The sequence below is a fragment of the Triturus cristatus genome, chromosome 8 (genome assembly GCF_964204655.1).
Source record: "Triturus cristatus chromosome 8, aTriCri1.1, whole genome shotgun sequence".
Taxonomy (NCBI): Eukaryota; Metazoa; Chordata; class Amphibia; order Caudata; family Salamandridae; genus Triturus; species Triturus cristatus.
The window spans coordinates 372,707,903-372,725,363 of record NC_140591.1 but is presented as its reverse complement, the minus strand read 5'-3'; the positions used below and the strand labels follow the sequence as shown (position 1 = coordinate 372,725,363).

Below are 17,461 nucleotides of genomic sequence, written 5' to 3'. Positions count from 1 at the left end.
TGCAGCAGATTTGCGTCATGTCCTCAGTCCATAACCAGAGTGAAGTTGGACACTTTCTGGTCCAGAGCGCTATCATGCTGCCAGCGTTGACCACATTCTACCTCTTATTTTCTTTACGTTCAGACATGTTGCACAGCGGCTGTGCTGCTGTGCAACATGGTTAAATAAACATTTCCAAAGCCAATAGATCTTGCATACATGAGACCTATTGGCTTTGCCAATGCTTGTTCTAGAAAGTATTCATATCTAACAATCATACACACACGTTTCGCAGGAAAGAGGGGTGTTGACATGCCATGTTACACTATGTAATTTAGCTTTTATTTCCCTTTAAATACATTACTAGGGGCTGAGAAATCAACGTGACATGCGTTGACTCAATACATGACCATCTATTTAAGGCCATACAGAGCAACAACTTAAACAGTTATGTCTCTTTAGATTTGTTTCTGCTGATGGCAGTCAAATACAAATGAAGTCTGTTAAAAATCAGTGTCTTTTCTATCATTGCTTCATATTGAACGGTATAAGATACCCACATAATATGCTGAAATAAACAGACTTACCTCTGCTATTGAAGTGCTTTCCAAATGGGCTCGGGATCCACAAGCTATAGCCATTTGATCCTGCAATGAAATCAATGAACAAGAAATCAAACTTTTCATGCAACTATATCATTTATACCTCGGTATTATAAAGCCCTTTCTGTGCAATGGCTTGGTGGTAGACACACAAAACGAGCTATCTACTTGCAATTCTAGAACTCAATCAGGGATATCCTCAAGTACTTCATACATAGAGAATGTAGACTATCCGCAGCCTACATGTGGTGGGTCTAGACAGTTTCCCAGAATGTCCCTTTCCGAAAGTAATATTTAAAAAAAAAAAAAAAAAAACACTTAAAACACTTTTCTGTTCATTTAGGTCTGCAGGAGGCCGCTTTAGCTGGTTTGGCGACATAATAAGTACTCATCCCAAGGCATCCTAATATAGCCATATCAATGGTGCACCGTTCAGAGGAGTACTCACATGGAGAAGTGGACTATTTTTCAATCTTCCATGCTCTCTGCAGTAGAGACAAAACCTCTCCTCCCTCTTTGCCTGGCACACATCACGGGAGGGATGTGGAGGCAGACTTTGTGAAGCAAGGAAACAGTTGCGCACAAACGCAGTGGGGTACACTTCCTATCAGTGTCATGCTGATTAAAGAGCACCGTGGCAATAGCATACTAATGTCATTGCACCATTCAGAATCATCATGTGACTGTGGATAATTTAGATACGTGGACTATGAAGGTGTATTGTTAGTTGAAAGGTAGAAGCCCCGTTGGGCAGCCTCCTCCGTCCCACCAATGGAGCTTGTAGCACTCTTCCCTTTTTATGCTTTTGCAGGGCTGTCAGTGGCGTGACTATGAGGCGGATATCTCCATGGGAAACATGCCACTGGGGGGTGGGCATCAGGTGGGTGACAGAGTTAACTGGGTTTACTCTTACCCTTGTGAGGAATACTGATAATACCTGGAAACCTACTCCTTGCTAGAGTACTTCCCTCTTCTGATGCAGCACTTCGCATAGTACCCGGTCCTTATTTTGTTAATTTAATTATGCACTTTTTTACGGTGCGCATTGAGTGGAAGCAGCAGATTACATGGGTTGGATACGTTGCAAATGTATTCACCTCAGTGCATTTACTGGAGCACTGTTTTTTCATGATGTACACTGCAGCAATTGTACATTAATGAAAAAAAGCCCTGCATCATGTTGCATTCTAATAGTAACAGACATGGAATCAACAGTGTATGGCTGGCTCAGAGCGCCACGGATGCTGTGCCACCAAGCCGCTATAGTTGTTTGGCAGAGTCCCTCTGGTGATTGTGGCCCATTCCCGTCAGTGGTGAAGGGCAGTACATTGTGCTGCTAGGGTAAGAAGCCGTGGCTCACAACCACCTGTCCGTCACCTTCAATACAATCACAGCTACAAAGTGACCACACATGCCTCATGACAGAGCACCATAAATAGTTTACTAGCCTCTATCGAAACCACTGGAGGAAATGGGGGATGGAAATGAACACCAGACTTATTGGTGTACTGAGGGGCAAAGAAGAAAAAGGCCAAGCGACAAAGAATAAAGACCGTGTCTGAAGGGACAGGGGGTGGTACAGGGGGTAAGGAAACAAAGGGCAAAATGTATGAATGTTTGAAAGGGCAGAGAAAAAAAAGATTAACTCGAAGGAGGAGTGGCAAACAAGTTATAAACACAGACTACCACCTCCACCACACTTTGGTTCACATGAGAGAGACTTAAGTCAGGCGTTGCTGCAAGCCTTCACCGTGTAGGGGTTGGGGCAATAAATGAGTTTCTAACTTACATCACCCAGAACTATAGTTACAAATAAATAAACAAAGTAGAACTAGAGAGTGAACTGGCATAAAAAGCAGACAACCCTTGTAAAGATGGACTTTAAAAACAAGACTGAGTCTGCAGAGATGATGGATAAAACCAGTGATGTCTCTATAGGATAAACCCGTACAGCACCTAAACAGATCAGAGGGAACATGGGTGTTGCATAGGCTTCCTAAGCTGGTGTATTATGCCAAAGTCACTCTCTTTGTGACTGTGCATTTTTACTACAAAGCTGTGAATATGTTTAATACTGTCAAAGCAGTGGTGCGGTCACAAATATATGCAGATCAACCTTCTCAATTTTTGCCTGGCGTTCAATTTAGGTGCTAATGGGGAAAAGCCCTAGTCACAGGAGAGAAGTGGCACAGAAGGTGCAAAGTATCCCTTAAATGTTCACCCTCGTCTTTCTTTTTATGCTCTACCTGGCCATGTGATACAACTGTATTGGAGGGCTAACTATCAACTGTAGTTTAGTTTAATTTTAGCTTTTTTCAAGTTTCTTTAAACCAACCACAAAAATAAATTACACTATGGCAATCTTGGCCATGTGCAATTGTTTGCCTCGAGTATGCTCGGGGAGACAATTTGCGCGCCAGCAGCTCCGTGCTATACATGTCTTTTTAAATATGTATTATGTTGTCCTTCTCTTCATCTCCTGTATCAAAGACAGACCATTGGATTTTTCATCACTTGCCTAGTATGTAAACACTGGCTTAAATAAACACCCGGGATCAGGAAATTTGGTTAGAACAGGACACTGAATAATGATACGGGTGCTCCCAAATTCCACAATAAAGTGGTCCTTCCCCACAGTTTAATTTAACAGGGATATTAGGAGGATATTACTTAGTGTCTTATACTCTGAATTGGCAGTTCTGTGTTCTCCAGATATCACTTCTTAAAATGTGTAAAGTCCACTGGTAAAGGTGTGTGATACATGTATATTTTCCCTGTCTCCACAAAAGTATTGCTATATCCAAAGCCCCTGGGCTCCGGAACCAGATGTTCCTGAAACAACATTTTCTTCTCTAGTGCCCTTTCTCTTTCTTTGTCCCCTAACCAACTGATTTGGTAGCATATGGTTGGGCACATACTGGCTCCATAAGAGGCAACTGGCATCAGGGCTAGAGCCACTAGAGGGGTGAGTAGACGTAGAAGGTCCTAAAGTCACATTAAGAGGCAAGGGGAGCACCTGAGGGTGGAGGAGGAGCCTTAAGTATCTCAAGAGTAGCCCATCTAAATGCTGAAATCTGCGTAGTATCAATAGATGGTGCATGCAGGACACTGAAGCACTGTACGGGCTAAGAAGAAAAGGAGGAGGAGGTTTGTGCCCCCACAGCGCCACCTGCTCCAGGACTGCTCTAAAGAAGTGAGATGTATCCTGGAGGAGAAAATGGGTTACTCCTTTTATGGTGCATTATACAATGATTTTTATGAGAACATTTTCACTATGATCATTATCTGAAGGAAGTGGTTTGAAGGCTCATTTCGACGAGCCATTGATGGAAACAGCTAGCCTCCCTCACCTTAGTCGCACACAGTGTGCACTAGAGTCCAGCTGAAGCCTAAGAGGCCACTCACTATATGGTTCCAAATATGTATCCAGTCTGTGGTCGACATGAAAGGCATGATATAAAACCGAGATCTCAGAACTTGCTCAAAATCACCATAGAAATCACTGGTGATAAACAGAATGAGATGCAAATCTGCATGTAAAGGGCAGGAAAAAATAAAAAAAGAATGGAGGCCAACTTCTGCTTGATGCATTATATGGACCTGTCGAGGGGCACAGCCACTGTGGGAGCCACTTGGGCATCAACTAGCACAACTGGGGAGCTCTTGCCACGAGAAAAGTTTTTAAGATCCAGAATGTTGCTTGCAAGACAATCAAAGATGAGGAATCTGTGGGAAGAAGCTCCTATCAATCTAAATAAATATTTGGTATTTACCAACCTCAAAATCATTTTGTATCCGGATCTAATTCCCACTTTATGTGAGTTCTAAGAGTGCTCCCTAGGCTTAAACTCCAGGCACATCATCTGCTGAAGCGATGATTCCAATGTCTTGGACAGTTATAGTGACATTTTATTATAGTGTTTTAGTATCTACAATTTGTGTAGGTATTTTCAATCTGGATTTTTACTCATCTGAAAGAACTTGTTTCTTAGGATGCTTTTATCAGGTATGTATTTGCGCCCTATACAGTTAGCAATGTGTCCATATATCACCTGGGGGCAGTCTGTGAAGGTCTACACACAATAATAATAATATAGGATTGCCAGAGAATGTGAAATCCAGTAATAAGGACTTTTTCTAACATTTAATTTTATTTGATCTGCCTGTTAACTATCTGTTACTGCTATCAGAATAGTATTTTGTGACTTACGGTATCACATTTCTATAAGTTCCAAATGAAAAGAAAAAACTGTTACAAAAGTGTTGTCAGTCACTGTGGATTATTAGAAAGGGAATTGTGGAGGAAAAGGTAAAATATATTAATATATGTATGTATTTATTTGGTATTTCTATAGTGCGGACCTAACCAAAAGCCTTTAGATAAAGTCATCATTATTGACAAACTCTTTAACACCCTTTATGATGATATTATGCAGAAAAGAGAAAATGGTAAATGAAGGTTTTACACCTAGTGCGTTTCATGAGGTTTCCAGTGCCAGGGAATGTGTAAGTATGTGTCGTTCAACTATTGCGGTCATAAATTCCGCCTTCCTACATCATACAAATGGCATCTTGAAGCATTATAATTTTAAACTCTGCGCTCCTACTTGAGGAGCAGGAAATTCGATGTAAACCTCTTACTCTCTCTCTAGCATAGCAGTATTTTACTGACCCCGGGTAGAGTTGCTTCTAATAGAAATGCCATGTGTTCTTAATCTTTTTGGGTAGCAAACTGTGTAGTTTTTTTTATCAATTCATATGCCATAACCCTGAGTTTCTGTAAGGACCAATCATCTGACTAAGGTTATGTTTAGTCATCCTAGTTAAAAGCATCTCTGTCTTCTCCTGGCAGTGGTACTGTGCGTGGGGAACACATAGGTTAGTGACTACTTTACTACTGGTTACCTCTGCTTGCCACCCAAGACATTGTACCTCCATGGCTTTTTCTTTAGGGGTAAGTCTTTTGCCATTGTAAGGTTGGGGTACATTTATAATGGGTTACAGGGGACTGAAAGGAGTTCTTCTGTCTAAAAGGTGGCCTACACATAGAGCTCCAGGACCAAGTGTGAATATAGTTAACACTCACATGGTCCTCGCTGTGCCCTTTTCTCTCTTCTAATTCATCTACCACCTGTGATGTGCTGCTGAAAGGAATATTTTACACTTGGCCATGAACCTTGGGTCTAAAATCGGAAACCCGCAACCACAAATGCTTTATAACTATTAGATTAGTGAAGTGTTGATATAACTGGCAAATGTTTCTGTTTGGTCAAGCCAAGCCCCGATGTTTGCATTTGGTAAGGGTTGGCCTTATGGGAACCATTGTTTTGCCCTAGAGTGATTTATCTGATAGATAAAACAAAATGGACTTCTTTTCATCCAGGTAACTTCTATTGGATTCTGTGGTAACGGCTCGATTATCAAAATAATTAGAGATGAACTTAGCAATGAACTCAGCAATTTTGGAGGTCATGAGGGAGGAATTGAAAGCTCAAGCTCAACTCAGACAAGACTGAAGTACTCATCTTGGGACCCACCCCCTCAGCCTGGGATGACTCCTGGTGGCTCGCCGCACTGGGAACCCCTCCCATCCACCACGCACATAACCTCAGCATCATACTGGTATCCTCGCTCACAATGAACTGCCAGATAAACGCCGTTTCCTCATCCTGCTTCTACACGCTCCGCCTGCTTCTAAAGATTTTCAGAAGGATCCCCACAGAATCCAGAAAGATGGTCACCCATGCCCTCATCACCATTAGGCTCCACTACTGCAATGCACTAAATGCCGGCGTAACTCAGAAACCGCTCAGGAAACTTCAGAACGTACAAAGCACCGCAGCCAGACTGGTCCTCGACATACCCCACCGCAGCCACATAACACAACATCTCCGACAACTCCACTGTCTCCCAGTGAATTAGAGAATCAACTTCAAGCTCCTCACACATGCCCATAAAGCTCTCCACGACATAGGATCAGCATATCCGCACCATCGGCTCTCATTCTACATACCCGCCAGACAACTTCACTCCGCCCAACTTGCACTGGCCACCGTCCCACAGATTCACAAGACCAGACCCGGAGGAAGATCCTTCTTCTACCTCGTTGCCAAGACCTGGAACACCATGTCCCTCCACCTCGGGCAATCCCCGTTGCTGACCCACTTCAGGAAGGATCTCAAGACCTGGCTGTTTGACTGAACCTCCACGCCCAGATGGATCAGCAGCCCCCTCTCCCACCTCAGCACCTTGAGACCCTTCAAGGGGAGTAGCCACGCTTTACAAACTCCTGATTGATGGATTGATTGAATGAAGGTTCAGGTCATACTGTTCCTTGTTGATGAAGAGTGCACATTAGTATTGAATTATGCGAGCATGTTGGACAGTAAAAAAAAAAACAACGTACCACCCCACCTTCCCTTACTCGTGATGCAGGTTCCAAATGTGTATGTTTTGAATATTTTTATTAGTTTTCTCAAGTAAAAATACCATTTCCTACATCTTAAGTCCAGTGAGGTTTTTAACCTCCTCTATTAACAAAGTCAACATGTATAATTACCTCCGTAAACTTTTACCCTCTCATAGACGACAATTCCTGCATTGTCTGTGTAAGAGGGAGTACTGTGGGACACCCTGTATGTATGTATATTTTATGTGCCTCGTGCTTTCTTACTTTAGTATAATAGCAGGGATTGTTTTCTCTGTATAATGCAGCATCTGGAGATATCGTATAGATGGCCATTCCCTATATCCGTGAGATAGAATCTTGATAAGTGGTACCTAGTCTGTCTCATAAAACTTCGGTCTTTGATTGACTGTGTTCTTTTGCATAGTAAGGGTGTCCCACATTCTGGCCAGCAAATCTTGAAGTGTTGGTGTTTTTTGTCTTCCCCAAAGCGCTAGCATTCTCTGGAGTGGCACCACTAATGTGAGAGCCAGTTATTTACCCCCCATTGACTTCTGTGACCTTCCACTGGAGAATGATAGATCCAAGATAATGACCCGCGGTTCCCTTGGAATCAGCACATCGTATGCTTATTCTGCTTCTTTGAGAAGCTCCTCACAATATCTGTTTAGTTTGGGACAGTGCCAGGTCCCTGTGGCTATGCACGTTCTCCCACTTGACAACAGAATTTGTTTTATACCACTCTGTGAACCTTTCTGGAATCCTGTACCTATATGTAAGTATTTTATACTGAATCTCTCATTTTGCAGTTTTGAGCAGATACATGCTCTGTCCTACACCCTCCCTCACTCTTTATGAGTGTTCTTTCTCTCAATTTCTTTTTAGATGGCCTCTGGACAGGAGTTTTATCAATCTGTGTCGAGGACAATAGCTAATGAAGTGCAAAATATTTTGTTGATAAAACGTTCCATCTTTTAACCATTTTTCAAAGTTAAATAATCAACATGAGGTCCCATTTTTGATCGATGGATGAAGCACCCCATGTCTCACATACATGTAGGAGAACCTCTCCATCTCTAGATTAATTACTGTCTTTTACAGAGTAAATCTAGTAATGAGTGAGAAATAAAATCCCCAGTTTCCTTGTGAGTGTCAAAATCATAGGACCTGCCACAAAGATACCAATGGGAGATCAGTGAAGCGCCATTTCTTCATCGTTTCCAACTTTTCCAGCTCCACAAGGTAGTGAAGTCGTGCCGCCTGGATTTAAGAATACATGTACCACAGATTTTGTATGATGTTTTAGTAAATACACTCAGAGTCTTTTTTTAGCCAGATAAAGTTATTTGTCAATGAATTAATCTGAATAAAGTGTGTGTGGTACAGCTTATGGGATTGTTTGGTACAGATATAATACCTTCACTAGCATCTGCATTTTAATTATTACTATTCTACCTAGCCATTTGAATTGCTGTATGTGTCATTTTTGGAAGTATTGTTTTATTTCCTTTATTACTTGGGAATAGTTTAGTGTTATGAATGGGATCACTTTATTTAGGTCTTCAATTTACTGAGTAAGTGGGTTAAGTAATCTGGCCTCAGATTTTTCAATCTTAGGTTTAAGCTGTGAAGCAGAGGGATATGGTTCAAATTCCTTTAATAGGGAGGCATGGATACTGATGGGTCCTCTAGGGAAGCCATGCTGTCATCCACAAACATTGTGAGCTTAAATGAATGAATGTATGAAAAAGATTTGTAAAGCGCAACAATTGACAAAAGGCGTCAAGGCGATAAATGTATCTGTTACCTGCCTAACTCCCTTAATGTAATCTCGATTTTTGAATGCACTTGCTAAGAGTGGCGAGAGCAAACAGGCATACCTTCTGCCACAAGGTTCGAGATCTGTGATGATGTAATATTGTTTATTCGAATGTGGGCTATTGGCGATTGATAGCTTGCCATGGTCTGATTGCTAAAGTGATTTCCAAATCCTGTTGTAGGCAGGACCTGTTCCATGATGTCTAGTAGATTCGGCATCCAACAAGAACAATAGTGCATTGTGGTATTTTCGTTGGGTATGTTACAAAATACGTACAAGTTTTTTAGTGGTCTCTCAGCACTGCTGATGCGGAATAAAGTCTGATTGGTTAATGCTTGTCTCCGGTAACATGAATCACATTTGTACTGCTGGGCATGCTAGCGAATAGTTTAATACTTAAGTTCTAGAGTAATGCTGTTCTCTAACAGGCGCATAGGTAAGAATATTTGCCTGGATTAGGAATCACCGCCACTGCCACCTCCTGCATGAATTTCCTTGCATGATTATCCAAAATCGCCGTAAAGCCTTGTTAGAATTGGGACCAAAGCATTACAGTGCATTTTATAAAAGAAGTAGTGTGCCCATCAGGGACTAGTGCTTTCTCTTGCTTACGACTATGAATGACGCTTAGGACTTAATTTTTTGCTGTAGGTTCCCCTAATGCTTCTTTCCAGTCAGATGAGATTTGAAAGCTAAGGTGAGTTTGCAAGTACTTACCTTTGAAGGTGGATTATAGGTCCTTGCTATAGAGAGCCAGGTAATAATCTCTAAAGGTTCCTGCAATTGTGCTATTCTCTTTAACTGTTTGAACCCACTCTCTGCTTGTTTGTGACTGCTTTTATCCTATCAATGTTAATTTAACCATTTAATTTGGGGGCAAACAGTCTGCCAGATTTGTCACCGGCTCAATGGCATTTCTGCATGGTTTGCGGAAGGGAGTATTTTTCTTTGCTAGATCAAAGGCTCTCACTTGGGGATTTTGCTTATGTTACCTCTCCAAACCGGATAAATGTGTTTCAAAACGTGCTCTCGTAATTGCTCTAGCTTTTTATTCATGCCACTGCGGTGATGAATATTCCTGTTAAAACATCTTCAAGAGTCTTTCTGGGCATGAGTGATGAAATGCCAGGGATGTCATTTTTGGCCATGAAGTTAGAGATTCCTTTCTTAATCTCTTTGTGAACAGCTGGGTGTTGCAAAAGAAAGTCATAAGATACCAAGTGTGTCCCCAATGACTGCGGTGTGGTATATGTATTGTATGAGTGACAGGTGTGTGGTGAGAACAGGCAATACGGCCTATGGTGGCCTCTAACATTGGACAACAGTCCAATTACTATGGCAAAATGGTCACAAAGCGTACATTTTGTGGAAGACTGAGAATAAAGTGTAATAAACTTCCTTAGTGTGGAGCTCCCTCCTCCATAGATCAAAACCCACTAGCCATTCATGGAGTGTGGAGCAACCCCTGTTATATCTTTGCTGTGAGCGGTCTTTGTGGGTGTTCACAACTAAATTAAGGTCTACCTCAATCAGGCTCTCCCTCACTGCATATTCAAAAATAGCTGAGACAGTTGAATAGAAAAGGCCTCCTGTCTGGCAATAAGCGCATATAGTGCGGCTACCGTGCTGGACTATTCCCCAAATCCTCTCTGCCTTATCAGAAATTACTTTCTCACTTTTCCCTGAAAGGAATGGTTGCATAATACTGCCACTCCTGCTGACTGTGTTAGACGGTATGAAGAACTGTGATGGAAAGTGTTTAAATATTATGGGCCAGTACTTTTTAAATAGGGGAGTCTTCTGAGAAGGCAGCTATCACATATGCGGTCCTTCAGAAAACGGATGATTGGCTAGCTCATTGATGGGGCGTTAAGACCTTTGGCATTAAAACAGATTAATATCACCATTTGTCTGGGCTCTTGTTGCACTTTGGCAAACCCACTGTATTTCAGTCTCCTTCCTGCCTGCTTACCCTAAGTCTGCTATCTTTAATGCCTCCTTTCGATCAGCATGTTTGTGACGAACTGTGGTATGCCCATCCCTCCCAGCCAAGTTTTTAATGCTTTCAGAAACGTACGTTTTTTTTTGATTGAGCGAAGAGAGATAGAAGGTTTTCCACAATTTAGCTGTACTGCATGCAAAGGAGCGCCCTCCGTATTTTTCCCTCTTGATGATAGGTACTTTAGCAAAATGGGCAATGGAAGAACCCAAAGATATCCCAGGGATGTAGGAGGGCATCAGTGCACAGGAGATTAAAGGCCCTTGAGCAAGGAGGGTCCTATGAGCAATGAAGAGTGATTTGAATTTAATTATCTCTGCGACAGGGAGCGGGTGGAAAAGGCAGAAAGCTTGTCGGGCACATTGGTGTCTGGGAATCTTCTGCAGTATTCTAGTAGAGGAGTTCTGCAGTAACTGCAATTTCTTTATTGTGGCTTTCGGAGCTCCCAAATAGAGAGAATTGCTGTAGTTCAGGCGAGAGTATAAGCGCATGGACTACCAGCCTCTTTGAAATGGAAGGGAAGAAGAGGGAGAATTTTATGAAGCATTGTCAAAATACCAAAACAGATCTCAGCCATGTCGGATGGACCACCTCCGCCATTGTTGATGGGTCTTGCATTGGCCCCATTTCGCTCTACCACTTGTAACACCATGTTCCTGGCGTTTTCAATTTCCCTCTTCGTGGGTGAAGTCTAGGTTTGCCCTTATTTTACTACTTGCCTTTTCTTTTGGGATTCTTTTTTCTCTGGTTTAGAGTCCTGTGATCCTTCTTGGGGAGTGTTGCTGCTTATTCCTATAATGGATTTGTTTCCTCATTGGGTTTCCAAGTAATGCTTGCGAGTGGTCATCCACACAAATATCAATTTAAACTGGTGACCCCATTAATATGGCATGTCATTTTTATGAAGGAACTGAATGACTTGTTCAAATTCTGTTCTTCGCCTCAGTGTGGTCTCAACAAGATCATTGTAGAGTATGTGACCTTCAAATGTGATGTGACCAGATTAGGGTCACAATTTCTTCCTTCTCGTAGGAGAAACCAATCTGTCGAGAGAGGTCTCTGGGCGGTGCCCCGGAGTGAGTGAACGAAAAGAATAGGTGGGCCCCTGGACAGTTCATGGTGCGATGCAGTAGCTTTTGCACATATACATGAATAACTGCAGTGTAAACCATTTGGTAGGCCCCTGATTCTTAGGTTATTTCCCCTCAAACAATCTTAGAAGTCTTTATGTCTGAGCATCAGTTCACCATATTGATCCTCTAGTCTCCAGATCTTATTCCCCATAAAGTGTATTTCTTCTGATTGCTTATTGTATATTACCAGTGGTTAATCCTTGTGCCCACTCATTCACATCCTTTCTCCCAGCATGTTTTAGGAACTGTTGTCTGCCCATCCCTCCCAGCCACATTTGTAATGCTTTCTGAGGTTGAGGTATTCTTTACGGTCTCTCTTTATGGTGCCCACCTCATCTTTAATTTATCTTAAGAACTGCTGTAGAAAATTCCTGGAAGACGTTGGTCTCACTTTCTGGTGACAATCTAGTGGATGAGGCAGCTTTGTTACTCGCGTTTGCTTTTCCACCTTTGGCCACTAACCGGTCTTTTATGAACATTATTATTTATCATGTTTCTGCATCTTCTGTTAGCAGCCACGATTCATTGATGCTATCTCCATGCTAGTCCTGGTCTGGCGCCAGTGTCTATTGGGAGAAGCTCCTTAGTCTTATTGTGAAGTTTCTGTTGTGCAAAGTTTATGAGGTGCAGTTACAGTGCTCCTACTCCTCACCTTGCAGTGTCAACCTGGCTTAAGGCCTATGCCAGGCGCTCTCCTTATAACATTGTCAGTTATCTTCCTGTTGCAAAGTGTATGTAATGGCCTGTAACACGCGTAGCTCCTACTAAGATCAATGTTGATTGATACCCTGGCTGCCCTCCTTCACTATACACATGAAGAGTACTATCTGGCATACAGGAAGCTTATTTTTCTCCTTGACAGGCTCAACACAAAAGTAACAGGAGTATATCCTATGCCAAGGGCTTAGAGGATCCCCTCTGTTTGAGGAGGGAATCTGTTTCTCTATTACTGTTACAGGAAATAAACCTATTACTGTTACAGGAATTAAAACAATGGCAAACATATTATTTGGGGCCCTGGAGGGATTGAAGATGGTACCTGCCCGAAGGGAACTGCAGATGGTTGCGGACAGTGTCCGTTTGTTGCCACAGAATGGGATCCAGCAATAAAACAAAATGTGTCAAACCCACAGGTGATGCACAAAAAGTGCTGTGGTTGTCCTAGTCTGAAGCGGACATGCTGTGGTGGAATTCTGCAGAATAAAATAGGGACCATATGTGAAAGGAAGACTTTTCTGGGCGGTTTCATCATTTCCATTTGCTTCTTCCACTTGGAACATCCTGGGGATGCAAAGACACCAAACAACCAGCAGGCTGTTTCACAAATTTTCAAAATACAAAGTGAGATGGTTGACATCGCCTGTAGGTGATATATTGGGACACTAAAATTGCATTCCTTTAAGGACAGTGAACACGCACAGCTTGGATGCTATCAAAGAGAATAGTGAGTTAACCAGTCCCCACCCTTGTTTAACATCTCTGCTGTTAACTCTGTACTTTCTCCCTAATCCCCCATCTGCATAAATGAGGTAACAAAGGGGAGTAAAAGGGAGAAGCCATCCTGGACAAACCATTTGCAAATAACTCGCACAGTGAGACAGAACGAGAATGGAGATGTATCCCCAAACCCCTTCTCTTCATTTGTCAATACATTATATACATCCATTCTTCAATGTGATAATGGCTGGGTGCACCAATAACAGGATGCCAATAACTATGAGCACAATATGGGCAACGGCTAGAAAAGTAACTCCTAACATGCTAATTCCAGTCATAACATTTAAGTTGAATGGTGTGAGAAAAAGAAATAGGAGATGCTGCATGGTAAGCTACCTGCCAAGTAACTTAACAGCGCACTCAATAATCACCAAGGATGCACCTCAGGCAATTAAAAAACACACCATCAACTGACCAAGCACCCTGTTCCAGTTGTTGCAGGGAAATGGTAGCAGTGAAATCTCTAGGCCACAAATGCAGACTCATGGAAGTCCAATGAGCCCTTCAAACGTAACAGGGAATGCAAGAAAACAAAGACCTCAGGAACACAATCACAGGGTTTCCAAAATTGTTCCTTTCGTATTCGAAAAAGTGTAACAGAAAAGTTAATGACTTTTAGAAAAAGGTAAGAGAGACTTGCAGGAATGGTGGGTCTGTAGAAACAGCAGTAGTGTGACAATCCACAGCTAGAACGGGCCTACCTCTTCGAAATCATCTTCCCATTAGCACCCAACTCAACATCAACAGAGCAGCAAGTAGCGGCATTTTAGCAAATAAGCTAAGAAACATCTTAGGATCTCACCATTTACAGATAAGGTGCAAATAGCATAATATAAAAGCCACCAATAGAAAGGTTCCTTCAAGTTTTTACATGTAGAAAAAGCAAACCAATATAACCAAAAGTATCCTCTAATAATCAACATAACTGAAAAAAAAGGCAGTCGAGGGCCAATACTCTATGAAGTTACAGAATAGACAAAAATGTCGATCATAACTTGATCATTCTTATCACCCGAATGGGGTATGGCAAACAACTGCAGACTCACTGAATGATTAGACCCTATTTTACCAGAGTTATTATGGAATATTATTTCGATGTGAAGAAAGGTCTCATCACAAAAGGCTGTGCAGTACTCCTGAAGTAACCCAAGCCAACCTGATTACGGTCAGAAGAGGGAGAAATTAAAAAAACGAAATGGCTTAGTAATTTGTATTTGCTTGCAATGTTAGGACCCCCCTCAACATCCAAAGACTTTCACTCTTTCTCTGTCTTGTAATAGACCACTTTTTGACTTAGGGAAGAATATTTTATTTCAAGGCCTTCTCGCTTAAGTCTGAGAATCTACTCCACTTTTTTTCTAACTAAATTTATGCATTTTCCCCTCTGTGGAATGTTTGATACAGTGCATAGTTTGCTTTTCTCCCATCTGTCTTTTCTATATTACCCTTTTTCCAACAATGTTTTATGACCTAGGTGTAATTTAAATAAAGTGAAAGCCATATTCTACATGAAAGTGTTTACTTACCGGCCAAGGCTGAAGTGTTTTAAGGCTATTTTCTACTTTGTCAAGATCTTCAAACTTTGTGGCTCCATCAGCATCCGCCATTAGGATTTGTTTCCCTCGTGAGCTAAGGACACCCTGAATTAAAAATAAAAATAACTAAATATAAATCAACAGAATAAAAAAAAGAACTTTGTGAAAACACACAAAAGCTTCACAAACTAAAAATGCAACTTGGCAGTCTCCACTACCCCCTGGGATGGTAAGAAGTACTTGGGAGAGGGTAGAGATGCTGGCCAAACAAACGGTGGTTAAGCAGTGATCAATCAATCAATCAATCAGAGTACTTGTAAAGCGTGCTACTTACCCGTGAGGGTCTCAAGGCGCTGAGGGGGGGCGGGGGGAGAGAGGGGTGCTGCCACGGTTCGAAGAGTCAAGTCTTGAGGAGTCTTCTGAAGGTGAGTAGCTCTTGGGTCTGCCGTATGTGGGTAGGGAGGGTGTTCCAGGTCTTGGCGGCGAGGTAGGAGAAGGATCTGCTGCCGGAGGTTGTACGTTGGATGCGGGGCAATGTGGCGAGGGCGAGGCTGGCGGAGCGGAGCTGGCGGGTGGGGGTGTGGAAGCGGAGTCTGCTGTTCAGGTAGGCTGGACCGGTGTTGTGGAGTGCCTTGTGTGCGTGGGTGAGGAGCTTGAAGGTGATCCTCTTGTCGACGGGGAGCCAGTTAAGGTCTCTCAGGTGGGGGGTGATGTGGCTGCGGCGGGGGACGTTGACGATCAGTCGGGCGGAGGCGTTTTGGATGCGTTGTAGTCGGCGTGTTTGGCTGGGATTCCTGCGTAGAGTGCTTTGCCGTAGTCCAGTCTGCTGCTGACGAGGGCATGTGTCACCGTTCTTCTCGTTTCGGTCGGGATCCACTTGTAGATCCTGCGGAGCATGCGGAGGATGTTGTAGCAGGAGGAGGAGACGGCGTTGACCTGTTTATCCATGGAGAGTGAGGAGTCGAGGATGAATCCTAGGTTGCGTGCATGGTCGGTGGGTGTTGGTGCTGTTCCCATTGTGATCGGCCACCAGGAGTTGTCCCAGGCTGAGGGGGTGGGTCCGAGGATGAGGACCTCCGTCTTGTCCGAGTTCAGCTCATCATCCATGGACAGCACTAGCTTAAAATACAGAAAGTTACATTTATTATTCCATGATCTATTTATTACCTATGAATCAGATCATAAGATAAATGGCTTGTTGAGATGACCACCTTGGGCACAGCTCAATCAATGGTGCAGATTCAGAGAGTCAAGATTCCCAAAAGTAAGAGCAATTTGTATGTGAAGAAATAAGATCATCTTTGTCCCAGATTTACTCTTACTTGGAAATTCATAGTTGCTAAATCAGGGGTCTCCAACGAGTAGCTCGCAAGCTACTGGTAGCTCGCCAGTACCTTCAAAGTAGCTCTCTGAGGTGAAGTCAAGCCCAGTATCAATTTCAGAGCAGGTGTCTATTAAAGAATGCAGCACTGATCATCTCAAGACCCTAAGAGTGACAGCCAGCCAAACTTATCACAGTAACTCACACTAACACTCAAACACACACTGTGCCAGCTTATAGGACCTGCTACATGACAGTCTGTATCCAATCTCAATATAATTAAGCCACAAGGAGATTGACCATGTTGCAGTCCCTCCTTTATCAGTCACATCATGTGTGTGAACAGTGCACCATCAAAAAAGTATGGCAGCAGTAGTCTGAGCTGTAATCAGTGCTGACCCACCAAAGTGCGGTACAGCAGTAGTCAGAGTGGAAATGTGTCAGTTAGATGCATGATCAGCTCAAGACCTGAGGAGAACAGGGTATGATGCAGACCAGAGAAAATTAAGAGATTCATCAACATTTATGTGTGTGCCCATAATAAACACTATTGCTTCCTGAAACTATGCCTGGTGCCAAGAACCGCCAAATATATATGCTAGCCCCATCATAAGAGTGTTATATTTGGCATAATTGTGTCCATTCCTGACATAATAGTGCCAATGGCATAATTATGGTCATCCTTGACTATTTTAGTACTTTTGGTCTAGTTGTGGTATGCTGGCAGCCTTCATAGACCTACTCTGAGCATGACTGGCCTATATGTACCTATTCCTGGCATATTAATGGTCATGACTGATATGTGGTCTTATCCCTGATCCTTCTGGTTTCCAGCCTTGGCACAACTGTGACCCTAGTATAATGGTGGGCATTACTGGCATAATCCAGCTATCCGTGGTGCTATGGTGAGCATCCATTATGATATAATGGAGTAACCCACAATTGACCACGGACCTGGGTAACGATTGGTATAGGAAACAACGGTCCTAGACTTCTTTAAAGCTACAATTCAGTTATGAAAAACATTCATTAGTCAAAGGGCATCCGGTATATATAGAATTAGCATTGTATCATTAATGTGCCACCATTGTCTTTACAATGCAAACAAGTGTATCCTCAAAAGACACAAAGGCACAAAATATCGCTCCAATAGTGACTGTTTATTTTTTT

At 42.6% G+C, this 17,461-nt stretch overlaps 1 protein-coding gene across 1 annotated transcript in view; it reads right to left on the bottom strand.

The window, feature by feature from the left end:
• The window catches only part of ALG5 (ALG5 dolichyl-phosphate beta-glucosyltransferase), a 225,935-nt gene that overhangs the window by 98,653 nt on the left and 109,821 nt on the right, over nt 1-17,461 (bottom strand). Inside the window, exons 6-7 of the mRNA XM_085621724.1 lie at nt 14,962-15,075; nt 567-626 (exon numbers count right to left, since the gene is read on the bottom strand). Coding sequence (XP_085477850.1) covers nt 567-626; nt 14,962-15,075 — 174 coding nt within the window. The remainder of the gene's footprint in view (nt 1-566; nt 627-14,961; nt 15,076-17,461) is intronic.